General features: G+C 39.4%; 3 protein-coding genes, 1 long non-coding RNA gene, 3 other non-coding genes and 2 pseudogenes across 7 annotated transcripts; 5 read left to right on the top strand and 4 right to left on the bottom strand.

Moving 5' to 3' along the window:
- The first annotated feature begins 31 nt into the window (after window positions 1-31).
- Window positions 32-113, top strand: LOC114823820 (small nucleolar RNA U83). Its single transcript, XR_003771767.1, has one exon. It is a non-coding gene; the product is annotated as a small nucleolar RNA U83 (small nucleolar RNA).
- A 79-nt stretch (window positions 114-192) lies between these two features.
- Window positions 193-281, top strand: LOC114823815 (small nucleolar RNA snR60/Z15/Z230/Z193/J17). The gene has a single exon (XR_003771762.1). It is a non-coding gene; the product is annotated as a small nucleolar RNA snR60/Z15/Z230/Z193/J17 (small nucleolar RNA).
- A 282-nt stretch (window positions 282-563) lies between these two features.
- On the top strand, window positions 564-653 carry LOC114823817 (small nucleolar RNA Z43). Its single transcript, XR_003771764.1, has one exon. It is a non-coding gene; the product is annotated as a small nucleolar RNA Z43 (small nucleolar RNA).
- A 1,491-nt stretch (window positions 654-2,144) lies between these two features.
- Window positions 2,145-4,963, top strand: LOC103418021 (uncharacterized). The gene is made up of 3 exons (XM_008356178.4): window positions 2,145-3,562; window positions 4,104-4,289; window positions 4,375-4,963. Exons 1-3 carry the CDS (start codon window positions 3,110-3,112, stop codon window positions 4,651-4,653), a joined length of 918 nt encoding a protein of 305 aa, XP_008354400.2. The 5' UTR covers window positions 2,145-3,109; the 3' UTR covers window positions 4,654-4,963.
- LOC103418020 (chloroplast processing peptidase-like) lies at window positions 4,933-7,421 on the bottom strand. The gene is made up of 5 exons (XM_008356177.4): window positions 6,847-7,421; window positions 6,050-6,187; window positions 5,649-5,735; window positions 5,437-5,504; window positions 4,933-5,311 (listed from the first exon to the last, which is right to left on the bottom strand). Exons 1-5 carry the CDS (start codon window positions 7,333-7,335, stop codon window positions 5,119-5,121), a joined length of 975 nt encoding a protein of 324 aa, XP_008354399.1. The 5' UTR covers window positions 7,336-7,421; the 3' UTR covers window positions 4,933-5,118.
- An 862-nt stretch (window positions 7,422-8,283) lies between these two features.
- Window positions 8,284-10,248, bottom strand: LOC108169345 (pentatricopeptide repeat-containing protein At5g21222-like; annotated as a pseudogene).
- Window positions 10,249-10,895: 647 nt separating this feature from the next.
- On the bottom strand, window positions 10,896-14,954 carry LOC103418156 (disease resistance protein RPV1-like; annotated as a pseudogene).
- Window positions 14,955-16,996: 2,042 nt separating this feature from the next.
- On the top strand, window positions 16,997-19,352 carry LOC103448899 (uncharacterized). Its single transcript, XM_017323006.3, has 3 exons — window positions 16,997-17,284; window positions 18,542-18,633; window positions 18,711-19,352. Exons 1-3 carry the CDS (start codon window positions 17,132-17,134, stop codon window positions 19,120-19,122), a joined length of 657 nt encoding a protein of 218 aa, XP_017178495.2. The 5' UTR covers window positions 16,997-17,131; the 3' UTR covers window positions 19,123-19,352.
- A 786-nt stretch (window positions 19,353-20,138) lies between these two features.
- Window positions 20,139-20,500, bottom strand: LOC103448905 (uncharacterized). The gene is made up of 2 exons (XR_003776773.2): window positions 20,383-20,500; window positions 20,139-20,189 (listed from the first exon to the last, which is right to left on the bottom strand). It is a non-coding gene; the product is annotated as an uncharacterized lncRNA (long non-coding RNA).
- Window positions 20,501-20,822: the final 322 nt, after the last annotated feature.

The raw sequence follows: 20,822 nt of genomic DNA on the forward strand, positions 1-20,822 counted from the left end.
AAATTAACGTACTTTAGGATTTGAGATCAGCTGCCAATGATGATAGTACGGTTTTCGTGTAATTTATGACGTTCTGTGATTACCTATATACCTACTGCCTTCCTTCTGAGGCTGATCTCTTTTTCTTAAAATAATAACATACTTTTTATGAATTTAGCGTAGATTATCTTATCGTTTATTGATTATAAGTAATAGGGTCGTGTGATGATTTGACGCATAGTTCAACTGAATCTCTGTGATTAAGCAATTTTCATGTCTTTCGCTCCTATCTGACGACCCTTCTGTTTGTTTCTCTAATTTTGTGTTGTAAACTTGGTATTTTGTGTCTAAATTGTGTTTTTTTACTGCCAATCAAAATTTTCACTTTTGTTTTTGCATTGTTTGCCGAATGTGATAGATAATGCAGATGTTCTGTGATGAATTGCGTTCGGAAATTCCCTTATCGTGGGATGAAAGCAGCGGGATTGCTGGGCGGTGCATGATCTTGTTGAATTATTGATTTTGCACCGCCCAACAATATCATTGTACCTGCGGCAACACGGATTCGTCATATGAATCTGACTGGACTGTGAGGATTTGTATTTTGGTCTCTCGTCGTAATGGCCTCATTGGCCTTGCCGACCACTCTGATATTGCATCAGTTGTCTGAGTCCATAAATTCTCTAAGCATATGCCGCTTCAACAGCAATGTTCTCTGTATGTAGTGTTCGTTTATAATTTTATGCAAGTGTTATTTGTGGTCTTGGCTTCTGGGATTATTTTTCTCGCAGGTAATGGTATGGATAATCGGCGAACCGTTGTTGAATTAGTCTCATGATGATCGAGGCTCTCCGGCCATGTGAAATCACTTGTTGGGCTCCCCCATATGAATCACTCGTCAGTTTTTAGATAGTTATGCAATTGTTCTAAGGCTTGTAGCGTAGATGGTGTTGGTTCAAAGTGCTCAAGAAAGTATGCTTATTGTGTATTACCCAATAAACATTATAATTCAGATTGCAGGCATGTTAATTGGTGTCCTTCATTGCTCATTGTAATTTATTGTTAATAAAGTTGGTTTTTTCTTTAAAGTGGCATGTCTTGCATATGTGGATTTAATGCAAGAACGGAGTGTCAACTGTCGATGCTGTCCTCTCCCCATCTGGGTTTGGGAACCTCCTTACGCATGAATGGTTAAACGATTTTTGATCAAACCAAAAAAAAAATATCGCAGGAGTATGGATCACCTTTTTAAGAAAGGAAAATGGCTTGAAAACTTAACGATAAGGGCAAAATAAAGAGCAAAGTGAATAGTATCAGAAAAATAAAGAGCAAAGTGAATAGTATCAGAATTGATTTTTTAGTGTAAAAATGTAGTTTTTTGTGAAAGGCAACAATACATGAAGTTTTTCATTAAAGTTCTCTTTAAGAAATTATACTATAGATGCACTGCTTGTCACACCCTGATCCGGGGTCCACCACATCCCGGGCTTGATCTTCGTCGTAACACGATATTGTCTGTTTTGGGTCCAGATCATGCCCTCATGGTTTTGTTTCTGTGAACTCATATAAAAACTTCTCAGTGGGTCACCCATCCTGAGATTCGGAGTTCCGATGGAACCCGAAGCTAGTAAGTTCCCAAAAGAGATGTGAATATATATATAAGACTTAGAAGGAATGTTACACTGCTTATGTGACAACTTATCATCTCAAGAATACGGAGATAAACTATATATTATTATTGATGGAATCTAATATCGTATTACATTCGAAGTTAAAAGTCAAATGTAACGAGCTTCAAACTAAACTCATCTATGGTATATTTTGGAGTGGTGAATACGTTTACAAGTGTTAATCTAATCCAAAAATCTTAACCAAAATCAGGCGTCAATCAGGGGGAGAGATCTGGTCCCACCAAAGTTCTAGGATCAAGTGATTCGGATCGTTGAAATTTAATCAAATCATTACAAACAAGAGATATCTCTAAAAGTTATAATAATTCTAATCGTTAAATCAAATTGTAACGATCCGGATTATTTGATCCGGACTTTGATGGGAGAAATCCGAACCGATCTCTTCCCGTCAATCAGTACCCGTCACCCTGACAGCGTCGCTATCGTGGGCGCCAAACGTAACGCTGCCGCACTACTAACCCGTCAAAATTCACATGGGTAACGCGGGTAACAGGACGACTGAAAAACTGCCGACACCCAACCTAAATCCAAACCCTTACTATAGTCTATATCTAAGCTAACATTCCTCTGACTCCTTCCACTCCAGCTCCGTCTGTGTCTCTCACTCTCTCTGACTGGCCAACAAAAAAAAAATGATGATTCTGCAGTATTGTATCAGTGCTCTGCTTTTCCCTGTGTGCCCACTCCAATTCACGAAAACGGCACTCTAGAGAGAGAGAGAGAGAGAGGATAACACACCGACTGTCCTCAGTTTCCGAACCGCCAAAGGCACATACTTTTCTGTTCAATTTATGCTCTTTTGTCTTCCTTCTAGTTCTGCCATTTTCTTTGTTTTGCCACCAACGCAGTTGATTTCCGAGCAATCTCGCCAAAACCCAGATCAAATTTCCTAAAAAAGTTCGAAATTTCCATCTGGGTCTAATCGAATTCAGTTTCTGAGCTGAAAGATCCAATTTTTGTTTTTAATTTGATCAGTTTGATATTTGTCTTCTTTCCAATTCTGGTAATTTCTCTCTGTTTTATTCAAAACCCAAATCCAATTTCCGAAAGACCTTCAAACTGTCCATCTGGGTCTAATCAAATTCAGCAATTTTTTTATACCAAAATCTCTGTTTCCGAGCTCACAGACCGAAATTTTCTGTTCCATTTGCGCAGCTGCTTTTCATCTTCTTTCCAATTTTGGCATTTTTTTTTCTCTGTTCTCATTTAATCAATTCACAAAACCCAATTCAAATTTCCAAAAAAGCTTCAAAATCCCCATCTGGGTCTGATCAAATTCATCATCTTTCACCAATACTGGGATTTTCCTCTGTTTAATCAAAATCGGAGCAATCCCCACAAAACCCAAATCAAATTACCAAAAAAGCTTCAAAATTTCCAACTGCGTTCTAAGCAAAATTAGTATCTTCGCACATTAAATACTGCCCCCTACAGTAATTATGATGCACGCGAAATCCGACTCAGACATGACAAGCCTATCCCCATCATCACCCAGATCACCCAAGCGCCCGCTGTACTACGTTCAAAGCCCCTCCAGGGACTCCAACGATGGTGATAAATCCTCCACAATGCAAGCCAACAGCCCCATGGAATCCCCCTCGCACCCCTCCTACAGCCGCCACTCCCGGGCCTCCTCCGCCAGCCGGGTCTCGGGCACTTTCCGGTCCTCCAATTCCGGCCAGAAGGGGGGCCGGAAGCGCAACGAGAAGGGGTGGCCGGAGTGCAATGTGATCGAGGAGGAAGGCGACTACGGAGGGCTTTATGGGCACAAAGGAGTTTCCAGAAGATGCCAGATTTGTGTTGCTCTGTTCGGATTTGTTTTTATTTTCTCTGTTTTTTGCTTGATTCTTTGGGGGGCTAGCAGGCCGTACAGAGCAAGGGTTGATGTTAAGGTACGTTGGTTAATTAAAGTTAAGCAAATTTGAATTTTGGCTTTTCTAATTCTTTATTGTTTGGGGGGTTTGGTGATGTATTTTGGATTATTTTATTGATTTTTGAGTAAAGTAATCTATTGCGAATGTGTGATTAGTTTTCTAACTCTAGTTTAGTAAACTCTCTTTGTTGGGTAATTTTTCCCGTGATATATTCTCTCGTATTTATCTCTCTCATACGCAACGAGAGATTAGAGGGAGATATGAAAGATGAGAAATATACAGATTCAATGGAAAATACGATTGATTTAGAGAGCCAAAGATTTTAGTGGAAATGATTTCCGAACAACCTTTTTTGTACTTGTGTACACCGCTGTTTATTTATGTTTCTTGATTTATTTAATTCAATGACCAAAATCAAAAACGGATGGGCATGAGAAGAAAAATGACGTGTGAAAATCACTTTCTTTTTTATTCATTTGCTGATTTTACTTTCTATTGGTAACTATTTATGTTTCAAATGACCTTTAACTGAAGTGTTTTCAAAACCCTTTTCCTGCAGAGCTTGGCTGTGCATAACTTTTATTTCGGGGAAGGATCGGACATGACTGGCGTGCCTACAAAGATGCTGACAATGAACTGTTCAGTGAGGATGACTGTGTACAACCCCGCTACCTTCTTCGGTATCCATGTCAGCGCCACGCCGGTTAAACTAATGTATTCAGAGATTGCAGTTGCAACTGGTCAGGTAAGAATTCATACATTCAGGGTGTGATTTGAGAAGCTGCTCTAGTTTCTTCACCTTGTGCTTACTGGTTGCAAATTCGATGCAGTTGAAGAAATACTATCAACCGAGAAAGAGCCACCGGACTGTGACTGTGAACCTCCAAGGGATCAAGGTTCCTTTATACGGGGCTGGGGCAAGCTTAGCTGTAGCTGATAACAACGGAGGAGTTCCCATGATGCTGGTGTTTGAAGTCCGGTCACGAGGGAATGTGGTGGGGAAGCTGGTGAGATCTAGGCACCGAAGGCATATTTCTTGCAACTTGGAAGTCGGCTCTCATAATACCAAACCCATCAAGTTAAAAACGAGTTCATGTACTTATAAATGAGCACCGAAGGCGAATCTCTCCATCTTGCTCGCGGAGTTTTTTCATGGAACGAGCACATTTTTATTTCAGTTATCGTGGTTATCGGTGTGTGATGGTGTGAAGTGTTACTGTATGCCTTCTTCCTTGTTAATAAGCTTCATCTTGTCATGCAACATTTCGCAAATTTCTGCAGAGAGTGATTATACTAGTTGGATCGACGATATCCATCTTATATGACAGTAGTTTTTGTGTCCAAGTTATTCGTTTATGTATGTCGAAAGTAAAGCTAGAGTGAGCAGATGTTGAAATGAGAATAAGTTACTTGAATCGAGCGTCGATTTGCAATGTACAATAACTATGATGAACTAGGGCCTTCCAAAAATTTGCCCGTATGCGTGTTTCCTTAGAACCGAGATGTTACATAAGATCGAAAGCTAAAAATGAAACAATTTCAAGTAGCGAGCCAGAAGAAACGTGGTACGGTTGCTAATTCAATGATACACCTTCCTTTAGCTGAGACGTTGGAATGCTCTCCTGACCTTCCTTTTGCTGAGACGCTGGAATACTCTCCGGCTTATCAGCAGCACAGCCAGTCTCAAGAACTGTGGGACCGATCCTCTTTGGTGGCCAATACCGAAACAGGGATCTTCCTAAAATATTCTTGGTTGGCAATGGACCCCTAAACATTTTCACAACTTGAACGATCAATCAACAGGAGGAGGAACTAAAAGATAAAAGGTAAATCGAAGTTCTTGAAACTAAACATATCTCGCAATTCTGCACTTGGGTTTTTATAAACATTACCATACGTGTGAGTCGTAGCTGTTGTTTCGATTGTCACCCATCACGAAAACTGAGTTCTCGGGCACACGCTGTGCAACATAAATACGAAGAAAAAGATGCAAAGTTAACTCTCTAGGTAACATTCTTCTAGAAAAGATCTAACACATGGAAACCACCACATCCCCTCAAATAATAAAAAAAAAGAACGTAAAATGTCATAACATAATTCTTACAATAGGAGTCATATCATATGCAGGTGGTTCAAGGATGAATTTTTCATCTCTCTCCACTCCATTAACTATGAGCTTCCCGTTGTGTACCTGCAATCAGTCATCGTTTTTTGTAGTTAGGTTCCTAAAATTCAGATATTGATAGATACAAGACAACTTTCTTGACAGACATAAACCATCTCTGTATTAGTATAAATCTATGAACTTTCAAAGCAAACCAGAATTAAATTTTAATATCTAGATTGTCATATTACTCGTTCTGAACAAAGCTTATTGAGATTTCACGTCTCACAGTAAACATGACAAGGTATATTGGTCCGATAAACCTCTTGGTTGACATCGGGATATAATTAACTGTAGCAAGACGTCACGAAATTTATGACGTGCAAAAGTGCTAGTCTCACCTCTACAGTATCACCTTCCTTGGCAACAATTCGTTTAATGAAGACATCATAGTCAGTATATCCTACTTGTTGAAGAACTGGTGGACTTTTAAAGATAACTACATCATTGGCACATGGCTTTCTGAAATAATATGAAACCTGACAATGTTAAAAGGAAGAGTCTATCAGGTTAATATTCGACAACTTATCATTAATCGTCAAACAAAATAACATCACAAACTACAGACAAAGCAACTCTCATAAGACTTTACCCAGATCAGTGGTCATAAAAGCGCACACAAATCTGATCAATCGAGTTTGAAATTATGAGAAATCTCTCACTATGTATAAAATGCCTTTCCACTATCTCCTCGATTGTCTACCACTCATTCTAATTATGTGCTACCACTCATTCTAAATTTGTGCCCCGAAAGATTTTTTTTCTTGCTAAAGCCTCGTCCCCCGAAAGTTCAATCTTCATCTGTCATCCCCTTCACCATCCTTCTATGTAACCTCACCCTCTCAACCATTGCATTTCAAGAAAATGGTAACTCCATTTCCCCCGGGTAATACGAGATCGGTGCGTAAACTGGTCATCCGAATTCAATGGCTCCATCCAAATTCTAATTTCCGAAATCCGAATTGTAATCACTAATTAACTTCAAACATAAGCTTCGTCTAAAAATATAGCTAAGCAGCAATGTTGCCATTACAATTTCGACTTCTAAAGCGAAACCAATACGTTTCAAACCTCAGCAAACAGAAACCATGCAGCATAAGCAATATAATTACCAAAAAAAAACAAATAAAAATCCGACCTTTTCTGCTACAATTCGATCTCCCACATCCAAAGTCGGATACATTGACAACGAAGGAATGAACCTTGGCTCAGCTACGAAACTCCGAAACGCAAGCGACACTGCAATCGCCGCAAACACCGTCTTCGCATCGTCGGTGGTGATACTGAACCATTCTGGAAAAGGCCCGCTCTTCTTCTCCACCTGCTCATCATCCCCTCCGTCATCACCACCGCCCCCTCCGCCACCATCGCCACCCCCACTGCCCAAAACCGGCTTCGTTTTATCGCCGGTGTCCTTCAGAGCATTGCAAGCAAGTTTTCTGAGGTGGGTTTTACAATTAGGGAGCTTAAATCGTAGAAAGTTATGGGCTTTGAAGTGGGTTTTCGGAACTGAGTGGAGACTGAGGACAGTGAAATTAGGGATTTGGAATGAGGTGGAGAAGTGGGTAGGGTTGAAGTTAGGGTTTTGGAGGGAACGCGATGGAGGGAGGACATGTAGAGAGAGCATCTCTCTTTGGTTCAGTCTCCGCAAATTTTGTAGCTTTTGGGTAATCTCCCTCTTTTGTTTGGAATTTTATCTGTTTTGGGTGGAAAATTTTGATCCTGCTACCTGCGCATGATTGGCTCTTGTCTTGTTTGTGGGTCCTACTGGGGTGTAAAACAGTAAAACAAGTGTTGATCCTAATTACTTTAAGGTGTGATATCCAGACATCCATTTTTACTTCTAATACCTTTTTAATTTTTGACCGTTGGATCGGATGAATTGAAGAAGATCAATTGACAGAAATTAGCAAATGATGTGTGAATAGCACATCCCTTAGTTTAAGTTGTCATTTTTTACTTTCTCCACACTTTTATATACAATCACAAATTGAATGAATAAATCAAAGACAAATCAAGAACCTAACTTAAGAGCAAATGAAAAAACATACTGCTTAGCGCCAACTTGACTAAGTTTGGACATGTTGTCTTTTCTTTTGTTACATGGGTCGATTGGTTTTGTAGGTATCTTTTGTGCAGTAAGTCATTACATTGCATTTGGACATCCAGATATAGATTTTTCAGCCTTGAATTATGAACACATATAGTATATGTTACACATTTCATGTAGCACACAATTTCAGAACACTTTAAATTGCAGAATTGATCAGCAACACCAAAAGGATCCAAAGAATCATCACCAATCTTGAATTCAAGAGTCAGAACCAAGGAGTCCTTCTGCTCGCCGATCACCGTGACCATCCTTGTTTCCTCGTTTACATATTTACACCACCGGACGTGTATTTACAAAATGCCTGGACATCCCAACTCGACACTGAAACTGCCTCCTACATATAAACAGTGGCTGCTGCACTCTAAACGCAGACGATGTAGTATGCGTAAGACACACGGTTTTAGCAGCATTGTGCTGCATACTATCAGCTGAAAACCCAAATCCTCTTGAAATCATATGACCTCGTATACTGGCAGCAGATCTGCCGGTATCAGAAACTACTACTCCAGGTAACTGTAAAACATTAGGATAAGAGTACTTAAGTTTTGCTTCCTACTAATCATCTCCAAACTCTGCTCAGGTACCTTGTCCCTCCTACTTTCTTCTCCGAATCATTTGAGACTCTCATGGCTTCGGTCACTAAACCTATTGAGCGCCACGCTTAAGCCACAAGCTGGATAGTTCTCTTCTGAGGAAGAACACCCTTCTCTTCTATTATATGGAGTAAGTCTTCGGCTTTCCACGGTTGCTTAGCTTCTCCATATCCCCACATAAGAGTCTCAAAAGTTTTCAAATTCGGGGGATTCCCATTTCGCACATTTTCTCATAGACACTCCGGGTATGCTCCATTTTTTCCAGCGTTGCACCACCCGTTTATGGTGGTTGTGACGATTACAACATCCGGGTGCATGCCATACGTTCCCATGGATGTCATAAGTGATTCGACCTTCCCAGGCTCACCGGCACGCACATAAGCTTTTGCAAGAATGCTGAATGCATGGATGTTGGGTTCTCTTGTCAGATTTTATCATGTCATTGAAGACCTCCTGGCATTTTTCCATGAGTCCTGCTGAGCTCCATCCATCCATTATGGTGCTAAATGTTATTACATCCGGTTTCATCCCAAATTCTTCCATCAACGTTAGTACCTGTGAAGTTAAGCTCTTTGTGTAAGTAAATTTTTTGTGAGAAATTTGAGGAACTAAGTGCTAAAGCATCGAAGGTAAAAACTCACCTCGTCAACTCCATCAGTGTCAGTAATCTCCAGAAATCCTTTGATAAGAGAGTTAAAAACAACAAGATTCGGCTGCATCCCAAGATCCTTCATTCTGTATACAAACCTCAAGGCATCTGTCATGCTACCTTCTTTACATTAGCCATTTACGATGATGCCACAAGTTTGCTTGTTGGGGTGCACTTTGTTGTTCTGCATCTCGAACATCAGCCTTTCAGCCATATATGTCTCTCCATTCTTGGCGTAAGCCCTTGTCAACGTGTTGTAAGTGACTACATCGGCTTGAATACCAGATGCAACCATCTTATACATCACATTCCAGGCTTGATTCATTTTCCCCTCGCTACACCAGGATCTAACAATAATATTATACGTCCTGTCATTTGGTTTTGTTATCTCATCCTGCAACATAAGCTATATCAGTTTTAAAGATTCTTCAGGTTTACCAGCAATTCCATATCCTTTGATAAGAGTATTAAAAATGCTGGTTGTGGGCTTACATCCACTCTTCTCCATTTTCTGAAAGATTTTTATGGCATCGTTGATATTTCCAGATTCAGAGGAAGCATTGATCATGGCATTAAAAAGTGATGAATCGGGCTTCATACCATTCTCTCCACCAGAGAGGAGCAAGGGAATAGACTTGAAACGCCTCTGGCCTGTCAAAGCAGCTACTAGAGTTGTGTAGGTTATAAGAGTTGGCCTGTGTCCTTCTTCCGCTAAACCCTTGAAAACGGAATGGGCCTCATGAGGCTTCCTTTTCGCAATAAAACATTCATCAGTTTCGTTCTTGAACGAAGTACTTGACAACTGCTCTTGCCCAAACACCCTAGGCAGCGGGATTGGATTCCTGAATCTACCAGAGTTGATCCCTTCTTGCGCAGATGTGGCTCCTAAGTAGTCACAACGATCAGAATTAGGCCACTTACCATGCTTAACCACACACACGTATAAACAACGCCTATGTACAAAGGTTAACGAAAGAACAACGCATTGTCAGCCTAATTGTACAAGTAATGCAGATTAAGGAAGATACAGAATGCACATTGATCATTGAACCATAAAATTATGTACGCTGCATACCGCGAGTACAGATGATTTGTTGCCTAAATGGAATCGTTACCTATTGGCATCTACCCATGATCTGAGCCCCTAACAGCACCAAACTCTCCCAATTCTTTTCTCCACTCCATCCTCAATTTCACAAGTAATTTTGTTGATTAAATTCAGATTTTTGACTTCCAGTGCATACCTGCAATGGACAAATTTGAGGCATGTACATTCAGTATATCAGAAATTTATCAAGTCTTAAATTCGAAATCTCAATTTATCCGTAACAGATTTAGCTCGGTTGGTTAACAGCATTCGCCTCTGAACAACCCAAGGTCCCCTCTTCAATTCCCTGCTTTCCAAATATCGCTCATATCAAAAGAAAAGATAAAAATGGGGGAAAAGAATCTAGCCCAAATTAGAAAACATCCCAACCCACATCTTTCAAGAATCAAATCTTCATGCAATCAAATGGGTTTGTGGAAACCATCACAGTTATCATAACCAATGCTTACAAACACACTTAAAGAGTACAACTTGGGCTCTTTACACAGCAGTTAAGTTCAGTACACTTCAAAGATACAAACCTTAGACCAAAATTACATGTTTTAAAAATCCAATTAACTTAATGAATTAAGCTGCCTGGGTGGTAAGGATATTTACCTATTGAGCGGACAGTGGCAGAGGTTGGAGAGAGAGGTGGAGCCGACGGTGGCAGATGTTGAAATGTTTCTAGGTGCAATATAACTTCAAAATTCAAAACAAAAGAGGCTGATGATGAAGCTTACAGTGATCTGTAGTTCAGGAACTCAGATATGTGATGATGAAGATGAGCCTGATGATGACGATGCATACCACCTTGTTCGTGCCTCACCATAGAGCCGATCCGGGTGTGGATCAATCTCTAGACAGATGACAGATGCTCTTTTGTCTTCAAAATTTTTGCCTTTTTCTGTTTCTGTCATCTGTAGTAATTCTCATCCGATTACTGGGATGATTATCAGATGGTCCTTCATAGAACTGAGCTGGATGTGGGTCAAAAACATAACCAGCACGATCCAAATCATGCATATTTTCCTTCAGAGGTTTGTCCCATACTAGATTAACCCCTGTTATCTTTATTGTACCAGAAAAATCGGAATCCGCCACAAAAATAATGTCAACTTTATCTCCACCTTGCAAATTGAGCTTAAAGTTTGATAATTGTCCCTGCCAAAGGTAATGGGCTTCAGGTTCGCCACATGTTATCCGAGAATCCTCCCAATCTCCCCTACCTATGCAGGCTCGCAACTCAGTATGCATGGTAGTATTTATAACAGTAATGGCAAGAGGAAGATGACAATCAAAACTACTGCCTGAGCGATAAAAGCAGAACAGAGTCAGCCCTTCAAACTTACGACCATCACTCGGGGGAATATCGAAACCAACTTTATTGCCCTCGTTGACAAACTCAAACCAATCGGGAACAGGATTTCCATGAAGGAAAATGCCACCAAGTCCGCAAGAAGCCCATCCCTATATATACAATGCAAGTGTCATACACAGATACATGTACATGTGCTTTTGAGTGTGTGAGCGTGCGACAGAAAGATGATTTAGAAAGAGAGAGAGACCTGTAGGATCTTCTTTCTAAAGTCAGCTGTGAGATTGGTGCACCATTGCATATCAATCATTGTCATGGAGTTTAAGGACTTATCCAAACCTGAAACCTCAATGAGTTTGAGTGAATCACTTACTTTCAGTTCTCTCATATTTGACATTTCCGAAAAATCTGGCATTGTTTCCAATGCTTTTCTGGCATTGTTTCCAATGCTGGACAACCAAACGCATACAGAAATTTCAAATTTGTTGGTAAATCAGTTACTGTATGAAGATTTGTGCAATCATTTAACCTCAATGTTTCAAGCTTTGAAAGACCGCTGATGCTCGGTAGGGTACAAAAATCATTCTCTTGAAGATCCAAATATTGTAAAGAAATTAGACTCCCAAAATCCTTAGGGAGTGCATCATCAGTTAAATTGCAGCATGACAGTTCTAATTCTCTTAAAGAGTTTAAGCCATATAACGAATGGGGCACATGAACATCCCGTAGAGATAAAGAAGTGAGGTTCTTCAATCTTACTATGGAAGGTGGTACTTGTCTTATGGCTGTATCCTCTGCTTCAAGTATTCTCAATGATACCATCTCCCCTAAGCCGTCAGCCAGCTCTCTGAATCTCCAACAGCCAGTAAGCCGAAGAGTCTCAACAGATTTTGACTTATAGAATTACCCTGGAAGAGAACTAAGCATTTCACATTCATTCAGGTTTACCAAAGAAAGTCTTTCAAGATGACCAATGGAGGGGTGAATCTCATACAAACTCACACAACCTTCCAATATCAATTCTTCAAGATTTGGGAGTTGTGAAAAGTCTGGTGATTTTTTTAGGTGATCAGAAAAACTGAGATCAATGCTTTTCAACTTCTGAAGCGACTGTTGCATAAAAACAAAGACAAATTGAAATTAATATCCAAAAGAAAGATCTCATAAAAAAAATAAAAATTGATTGTACCTTGGAACCCTCCCAAACTAGTACCAGTTGGCTAAACTGCATGTCTAATACAACTAGTCTTGGTTGATTAAGAAAGTCATCTGGTATGGACTTTAAAGGGAATCCATGCCAACACAACCATATTAACTCTTTGGGAAGATGTTTGTACTTTCCATTGAGCTGCACGTTGTTGAGCTGAAGCAATCTCAGTTTCTTCATATTGGCGAATGCTTCTGTACTGAAACTGGACTTGTTAGAGCTTTGTACCGAAAGATGAGGGAAATCTAGAGCAAGTCCTTCAACATCTTCAGTTCCCTGTCAACAACACGTTATACTGGGTAAGAAAAGGATTATTTGCATATATTTTACGTAATTTTGCTAATTGAGCTTCTTAATGCAGATACATATATTTACACATAAATGTTGTTTAATGTATATAGACATTCGTGGTATAATGTATAATGCTTTTCTTGTACGGTGCATAAATCCAAAGTTTTATTGGAAGTGTACTTACAGATTTATGTGTCAATACTTCAGTTACCACTTGAGGATTCCACAATCTACTACATTTTTCGGGGTGACCAGGGAATTCTTCATAAATGATTACCCTGCCCATTTCTTGAAGCAAATCGTGCATCATCAAATTGTTTTCTTCAAGAGTTACAAGTGACCGTTCACGGAGGATGCTTATACCTATTGTTGCAGAAAAACCACATCCATCTAATATTTTTGCGACATAGTCCTTGTCCATTCCAACAAAGTAACAAGATATATCAAGAAATATAGCCTTTTGTTGAACATCTAGCCCACGAAAGCTTATTCTGAGTTTTTCTAGAATTTCTTCCTCAGGTATCGTCTTCAATTTCTCCAATTGGTTTTTCCACTCAGCTTGGCCTCTGTCAATTAGTAAAGAGCCTAAGACTTGTAGTGCTAGTGGCAAACCTCCACAATAAGAAATTACCTTCTTTGACAGTTCATAATATCCTTCATCTGGACCACTATTCCCAAAAGCATGCCAACTAAAGAGCTCAAGAGCTTCTTTTTCATTCATTTTTTGAGCTGGATATATCTTATCCACTTTCAGTAGCTTTACTAAGTGTTCATCCCTTGTTGTGATGATGACTCTACTTCCCGGACCAAACCAATCACGACTCCCAGCAATTGCATTTAGTTGGCCAAAATTATCTACATTATCAATAATGACAAGTACCTTTCTACGTTGGAGATGATGTTTTATAACAGTGATCCCTGCATCAACGCTACTAATAATCTGAGGCTTGGCAAGTTGTAAGATGTCAGAAACAAATTTTCCTTGCAAATAGACCAGACCATGCTGGCTTGTAATGTCACGAACGTCGGCAAGGAAACATTTGAATTGGAACTTATGATGAATTTGGTTATAAATGGCTTTGGCAGCTGTTGTTTTGCCCAATCCACCCATCCCCCAAATTCCAACCATGATAACTTCATTTGATCCACCACTTGAAAGATGACTGGTAATTTCTTGAACACGAGAATCGATTCCAACAGGGTGCCTGGCCACATGTAATTCGTTTGTGCTGGGGAGCCATTCCCAGATATTCTCATCAATAATTCTCCTAATAAGCTTTGCTTCATGCCTGGAAACACAATTCGTAAGGAGATACAAATGGCAGTGCAGCCTTGCAGTGACTTACTATTTGCAAGACTTAACCAACCAGAAGAAAATATATATTGTTGATAAAAAAAAATTGTAGATGAAATGCATGGTTACCCGTTGTCAGTGTTTTTAAGATCCAGACCAGACAAGTTTGCAGCTTGAGTAAGAGCCTCTCTCCATTGCTTTACCCTTTCTTTCTTGGCTTCCCGTTTTCTGTCATTTTTTTCTTCACGGATGTCATCTTCGTGCTTCCGAAATATTGGGGCTAAACTACCTTCCTGCTTCCTGATGTCTGAAGGATCAACATGATAAAATATTGGCAAAACATGTCGCCCCAGTTTGGATTTGCACTCCATGATCTTCACCAGTTCGTTGAGACACCAACTTGAATCCGCATACCTCTTTGAGAACACAATGATACAGATCCGTGACTCTTCGATTGCCCGGAACAGTTGCTCTTTTATTTCTTCCCCTCTGTGTAGATCGTCCTCATCGATATAAGCCTGGTATCCCCTTTCTTTCAAGCCAGCGTGGAGGTGGCCCGTGAAGCCATTGCGCGTGTCTACGCCGCTGAAGCTCAAGAACACGTCGTAATTCCAAAGTTTGGACTTGGAGGATGATGAAGAGGAGGCTCCGTGGGCTCTCATTGCGGTGTCCACCGTTATGGCACTGCAAGTGGTTCAGATCACGACTGAAAAATTGGCAGCATTTGTGTTTGTAACGACTGAATTCCGGCCGGTATGGGGGAAGAAGAAAGAAACTGAGTGAGTGTTCTTTTTGGTCAAAGGAATGAAACTGAGTCAGGAAAGTACTGCCGACTTAGATCCATTACATTATAATATAAAATAACAGGGACGCACATCCAAGGCCCTCATTAACGGAAGGATCCTTTTCGTAGGGATCTTAAAGATCTCGCAATAATGTTCGTTCATCATACATCGTCAGATCAGAAATCATTAAAATTTAAAATTTAAAATTCGAATATAAATAATATCTAATAAAAACTGACCGTACGATATACGATCACGATTGCAAAATTCTTAGGATCCATAGGAAAAGAACAAGGATTGTCTGCCCTCCTAGTTGTGGTGCCCTTCCATGCCCTCCTATTTTGTGCGGTCACGGTTAAGCCACGTTAATATTTTATATTTTTATTATTTTTTATCTTATTATCTCATTAAAAAATTAATATAAAATGTTGACGTAACTTAACCGTGACCGCATAAAATAGGAGGGCATAGAAGGGCACCACAACTAGGAGGGCAGACAATCCTTGTCTATAGGAAAAGTATCCGGCGACGGTCCTTTTCCCTCATTAACAGCCTCCAATCGAATCGTTACCACTTGGCGTCTACCCATTAGCTGAGCCCCCTGACAGCAACAAATTCTCCCAATTCTTCTCCACTGCTTCCTCAATTTCGTAAGTACCACAATATTATAGTTTATTTTATTTGAATCTAATCGATATTATCTAAAATTACATTAATAAAATTTTCTTTATCAATCAAAAGAAAGTAAAAAAACATTTTTATCTTTTACTATAAAATAAAATCATGAGCAGTAAAGTAAATTTATACAAACTAAATTTTACACCCAAGGCTGATCCTAAGTCCTAACATCCTCTAATTTTGAAAAATAAAATATAAAAAAAAAAAACTTCTCTCTCTAATCCACATTCATTTGTTCTCCCTTTCTCCTTCCCATTTTAAAATAAAAATAAAAAATATTTTCACACATGAAAGTGTGGGGCATATGCTAGTCTATACTAAAAAACCAAGTAGGTTTAACCTCACACTAAACTAGCAATAACATAACTCAAACTCGCCTTTGATCAAAACTTATGTTTGTTTTAAAATGGGAATGAGAGAGGGGGAGAGGGAGGGAGAGAACGTGAGAGTGAGAGTAGGAAGAGAAGTTTTTGTTTTTTATTTTTTAATATAAAAAAATCACCTGTAGTTCATACATAATAAAATACAACAAAATTTAATTTTATGAAATTATATTATCGCCTATCAAATTTTAATGTGATAAATTACTAAATAGTATTCTTACCTTATTTTGATTGGCAAAAAAATTCTATTAATAACTAGTTTAAATTATAGTTTATTTTATTTAGTGGTCGAAAATTACAAGGACCACAACATTATCCTCCTTTTGTGTTTTTTCCTTTTTCTTTTTGGACCAATTTTTTTCTTTATTTTGTACCACTTTGAATCCAACCTATGTGGTCATTTCTCCTTGTCTATTATCCAAGATTTCCTTATGCAATATTTTTCCACAATAAAATCAACAAAAAAGAAAAAAAGGGCTTAACAAAATATCAAATCAAAATCAACACTATAACCAAAGAGAAAGGGCGGAAAATATCAAACTTTACGGTTCTGTTTGGTACTGGGACGGGACAGAACAGAGTGGAACGAGACGTTCTGTGCCACATTTGGTGCACCTAAAAAGGGTGAAACGCACTGTTCTATAGGACAAAATTTGGATGAATTTTCATTCCGTCTTACTCCCCTGGAACGACTCATTCAACATCCGTGTAACACAAAATTATAACATCTCCGTCTCCTTCTTCCTACTTCCTCCTTGTTCCATCTGAATGCATCTTTGCTCCCTCTCCGTTCCTTCCCGTGTTATCCCGTCTCATTCTGTTCCGTTCCGTCCCATCCCATCAGCATGCCAAACGATACGTACATGTCCGAGCTCGATTCTACTCTTTCCAGTGTCCCTTTTCACAAATAAAGGGACTTCCGTTGTCAAGGCTTCTACCTTCAAAGAAAAGCCTCCAACCTCCTCCGCCGTTTGCCGTCTCTCCTCCCACAGACGCCGAGCACCGAGTTGCAGTAGCCACCACAAATGATGATGAAGCTCTGGAAATGGTACCAGAACTGCCTCTCTTTCCACCCACTCAAAACCCAGGTCATCAGCTCCGGCGTCCTCTGGGGCGTCGGCGACATTGCCGCCCAGTACGTTACTCACTCCAACGCAAGAAGGCGCCTTCATCTTTCTGTGAGTTGGGTTTTTCTAATTTCGTATCCGGAACCTGTCATTTCATTTCTTCGATTCAGTTTCTTGTTTTCGGGAACTGGGTAGCTGCAAATTTCTCCTTTTGAGTTGGGTTTTTCGAAAAAGTTGGGTAATTTACATTGCTTTGTGTAATTGTTATTTACTTGTTTTAGAGTGAAGTTTCCTGTTTTTTGAGAAGTAGATACCTTGTTTGTTTGAACTCATGAATCTGTTCTTCAGAATTGGAGAAAATTGATTGTGGGTCTGTTTCGATGTCTTGGAGAACACGATACTTTCGACAGTTTTCGGTGTATCATTTATCATCCAGAATAAGGATACTATGGACTATAGAGTGCAGATAATGGAATGATTTAATGGCTATGAACCGGCGATGGCTTCATTTTCTGTAATGGCCAAATTGTTTATCAATTAAATCGATGAATTCCGTTACAGAAATTGGATGCCATCGCAACCGGAGATGATAATTTCATGACATGATACTAGATGATTATCTACTAGCGTTTGCAGATGAGCTTATTAGTTTTAGCTATGCAACCCATGCTATTTGCTCATACCTGCAGTCGGTCATTCTTTGATTTATAACTACATAGAGGAACCTTGTTTCGTTCAATTCTCTTCTTTTATATTTTACTTATCAGCAAAACATTTTTTTATTCTGAAATAAGACATCGGGTTAGTATTTGATATAATTGTCTTGCTCAGATGGTGCATGATATCAGGACTACCTTGTTGACACTTTGCTTCAAATATGTTTTTCCTGTCATTATTATTTTTATTTAAGTACTAGGATAGGCTTGTCAAGGAACTACTTTTATTATGTGCAGGAAAAGATACTTTTCAGTTCGGTTATGTCTTTCAAATTGAAAAATGAACTATGGAGTTCAGGTACCACTGAAATATACCATTGTGTGCGTGAGTTTGTGCAACAGTGCAAGTATGGGTTCCAGTGTAGCTCTTTCTATCTTGTTCTTTAATTTAGAGTGTATCTAAACTAAGCCTTGATCCCTTTTTCTCTCCACTTATTTGTTTCCTCAAACTTTGTGAACTGTTGGATTTAACATCAAATGATGCAGCTGACTTTGTGGAGCGGAACCTGATTGATTTTTAGTTCTAGTCGTTGTTGGTTTTTGTTTGTTCACTTCACTTCAAGTCATTGTGTGTAGTGAAGCAGCTTAGTATTTTGTCCATCGACTACTTTCTCTGCACATATGGTGAAAATTTATATATTTCATGCAACAGGATACAGACGCAAACTTCAAGGTTAACTGGAAACGCGTAGCTATCACAAGCACATTTGGGTTTGCCTTTGTTGGACCAGTTGGCCATTTCTGGTTTGTTTTACCAATCGTTCTTTTCCCTCCGGCTATAAGAAAATAAAAAGAAAAGGTATAACATTGCTTGTTTGTAGGTACGAAGGCTTGGACAAGTTTATAAAGCTGAAGCTTCACCTACAACCCAAGTCAGCGCAGTTTGTTGCTGCTAAAGTGGCAATGGATGGCCTTATCTTTGGCCCCTTGGATTTGTTGGTGTTTTTCACTTACATGGGATTTTCCACGGGCAAGAATTCTGTTCAGGTGAAGGAGGATTTGAAGAGAGATTTCCTACCAGCCCTTGCGTTGGAGGGTGGTGTGTGGCCAATTGTTCAGACTGCGAATTTCCGATATGTTCCTGTGAGGTACCAACTCCTCTATGTAAACATCTTTTGCCTGTTGGACAGTGCCTTTTTGTCATGGGTCGAGCAGCAAAAGGATGCTGCTTGGAAGCAGTGGTTCACATCTTTTACTTCAGTTAAGGAACGAGGAGGTCAGGGCAGATTATGATTATCTTCTGCTTCCCCCAATTTTCCGTTCTTTCCTTCGTTTGTTCGGTTTAGAGTGGTGCAAAATGGGGAAAAAGTATGTTCTTTAGGCAGAAAGCATCATGAGCCCTCCTGAGACTACCAACCACCGGTTTTCGATGTTGGGGTATGGGAGTGTGATGTAATTGTTTTCAAGTTGTATGTGTTCAAATACTTTTACAATGAAATGAAAAACACAGTTTAATTTTTTCAGTTTTCCGCCTTTTTCATCGTGTTCTTCGTAAGTAGATTCGCGCATCATATATTGACTCAAGATGAAGAAATACATTTTTAGCGTACAAATTGTTTCCCCAATGGAAATTTGGGGTTTGAAGCTTGCTGGGGTAAAATACATGTTGCAACATAATCCAAGTGCGGTACAAAATTGGGGCTTGAAGCAAGCTGGGGTCATATATCGACTCCAATGTCCCGCTGAACTGTAAAGTACAGCGACTAGATGAACGAAGTATGACCTCCGCCAAATGGTACTTTTGGCTTGAATGTTGCAGATGTCGCTAAGTGTGGGCAGTGTTCGAAGGCAATGCTCTGTAAAGAAAAATAAATATTGTTACTTGTTAGGAAACAGGTTACACAGCTACAAAATACCATATAAATGTATTTGCCCAGGTTGAAGTGGTTCACTCCGTGATGTACTAGCAGATTTGACTCCATGCTGTGACTTGTAGTCAGCTGCGACTTTACTAGACTTGAAATTGTTAATTTCTTCCTTCTGCAATAAAAGGGTACTTGTAAAGGTGACTCGCTAATCATACCGAGTTTCCTGGCTCCAGTTAGAATTGATTCAGGAGCTCCTTCCAAGAAATGCACATCTGATGCATTTGGAACCAAAGAATCTGCAGACGATTTGCTATCTGCTATAATTTGCTCTATCTCATCTAGAGTACTGTGTTCCTACTCTGCCTGAAAGTGTAAGCGGGATAATCCCATCTTTAAAGGTAGAGGACTATCGACAGAAACACAAACTAGAGCTTTCATTCCTTTAGAACCAGGAGCCGGTGTAATGTAGCAGCCAGCTGCAGTCAGGGAGGTCTGCAGAATAGGTAAAACAGAACGACATTTCAATGAAACTAATAGCAGATACCGCTGTTGAGACATATCATGGAAGCTAACTCTCATTTAAGTGCTAAATAATACACACTCGTTTGTGAACTGAACGAACCAGTTTTACATCCGTGAATTGAGATGCACATCAAGTTGGTAAGTATCATTGAGAAAGAAGTACCTTGCACGGTAAAGAACGCATGTATCCAAAAGTAATTTTGAAGTGCTACCTCTAATTGGCCTGTTCCTCTGCGAGATGAACTGAAAAACGGCATGAACATAAATTTGTCAAAATGATATATGTTTCTAAGAACAATAACTATAACACCGAACAACTTGTATGGTAAAATCCGATGTACCTTCAAAACCAAGGCAGTAAACTTTGACATGCATATATCCTCGATTTCTGATTGACTAAGAATCTCTGTATCAATAACAGCATATCCGAGCTGCGGGCAGCAATATCAAAGAAATTTCTTAAACATATTCAGAAATCTTTAGACTATAGTCAAACGAAAAGTTGGCTGCAGTAGTTATCAGTTATCAGAAGGTACAACAATTAAGTTTATGAACACGCTTACATCCGTAAAAGTCACTGTTTTACTTCTCAAATTACTTCAA

The sequence above is a fragment of the Malus domestica genome, chromosome 02, assembly GCF_042453785.1.
Source record: "Malus domestica chromosome 02, GDT2T_hap1".
NCBI lineage: Eukaryota > Viridiplantae > Streptophyta > Magnoliopsida > Rosales > Rosaceae > Malus > Malus domestica.

Coding starts and splice junctions, on each gene's coding strand:
- LOC103418021 (XM_008356178.4), top strand. CDS start 3,110: ATGATGCACGCGAAATCCGACTCAGACATGACAAGCCTATCCCCATCA. Junction 3,563..4,103: donor GAGCAAGGGTTGATGTTAAG/GTACGTTGGTTA, acceptor CTTTTCCTGCAG/AGCTTGGCTGTGCATAACTT. Junction 4,290..4,374: donor TTGCAGTTGCAACTGGTCAG/GTAAGAATTCAT, acceptor AATTCGATGCAG/TTGAAGAAATACTATCAACC.
- LOC103418020 (XM_008356177.4), bottom strand. CDS start 7,335: ATGCTCTCTCTACATGTCCTCCCTCCATCGCGTTCCCTCCAAAACCCT. Junction 6,188..6,846: donor ATCGAATTGTAGCAGAAAAG/GTCGGATTTTTA, acceptor TAACATTGTCAG/GTTTCATATTATTTCAGAAA. Junction 5,505..5,648: donor CATATGATATGACTCCTATT/GTAAGAATTATG, acceptor TATGTTGCACAG/CGTGTGCCCGAGAACTCAGT.
- LOC103448899 (XM_017323006.3), top strand. CDS start 17,132: ATGATGATGAAGCTCTGGAAATGGTACCAGAACTGCCTCTCTTTCCAC. Junction 17,285..18,541: donor GAAGGCGCCTTCATCTTTCT/GTGAGTTGGGTT, acceptor TTCATGCAACAG/GATACAGACGCAAACTTCAA. Junction 18,634..18,710: donor GGACCAGTTGGCCATTTCTG/GTTTGTTTTACC, acceptor GCTTGTTTGTAG/GTACGAAGGCTTGGACAAGT.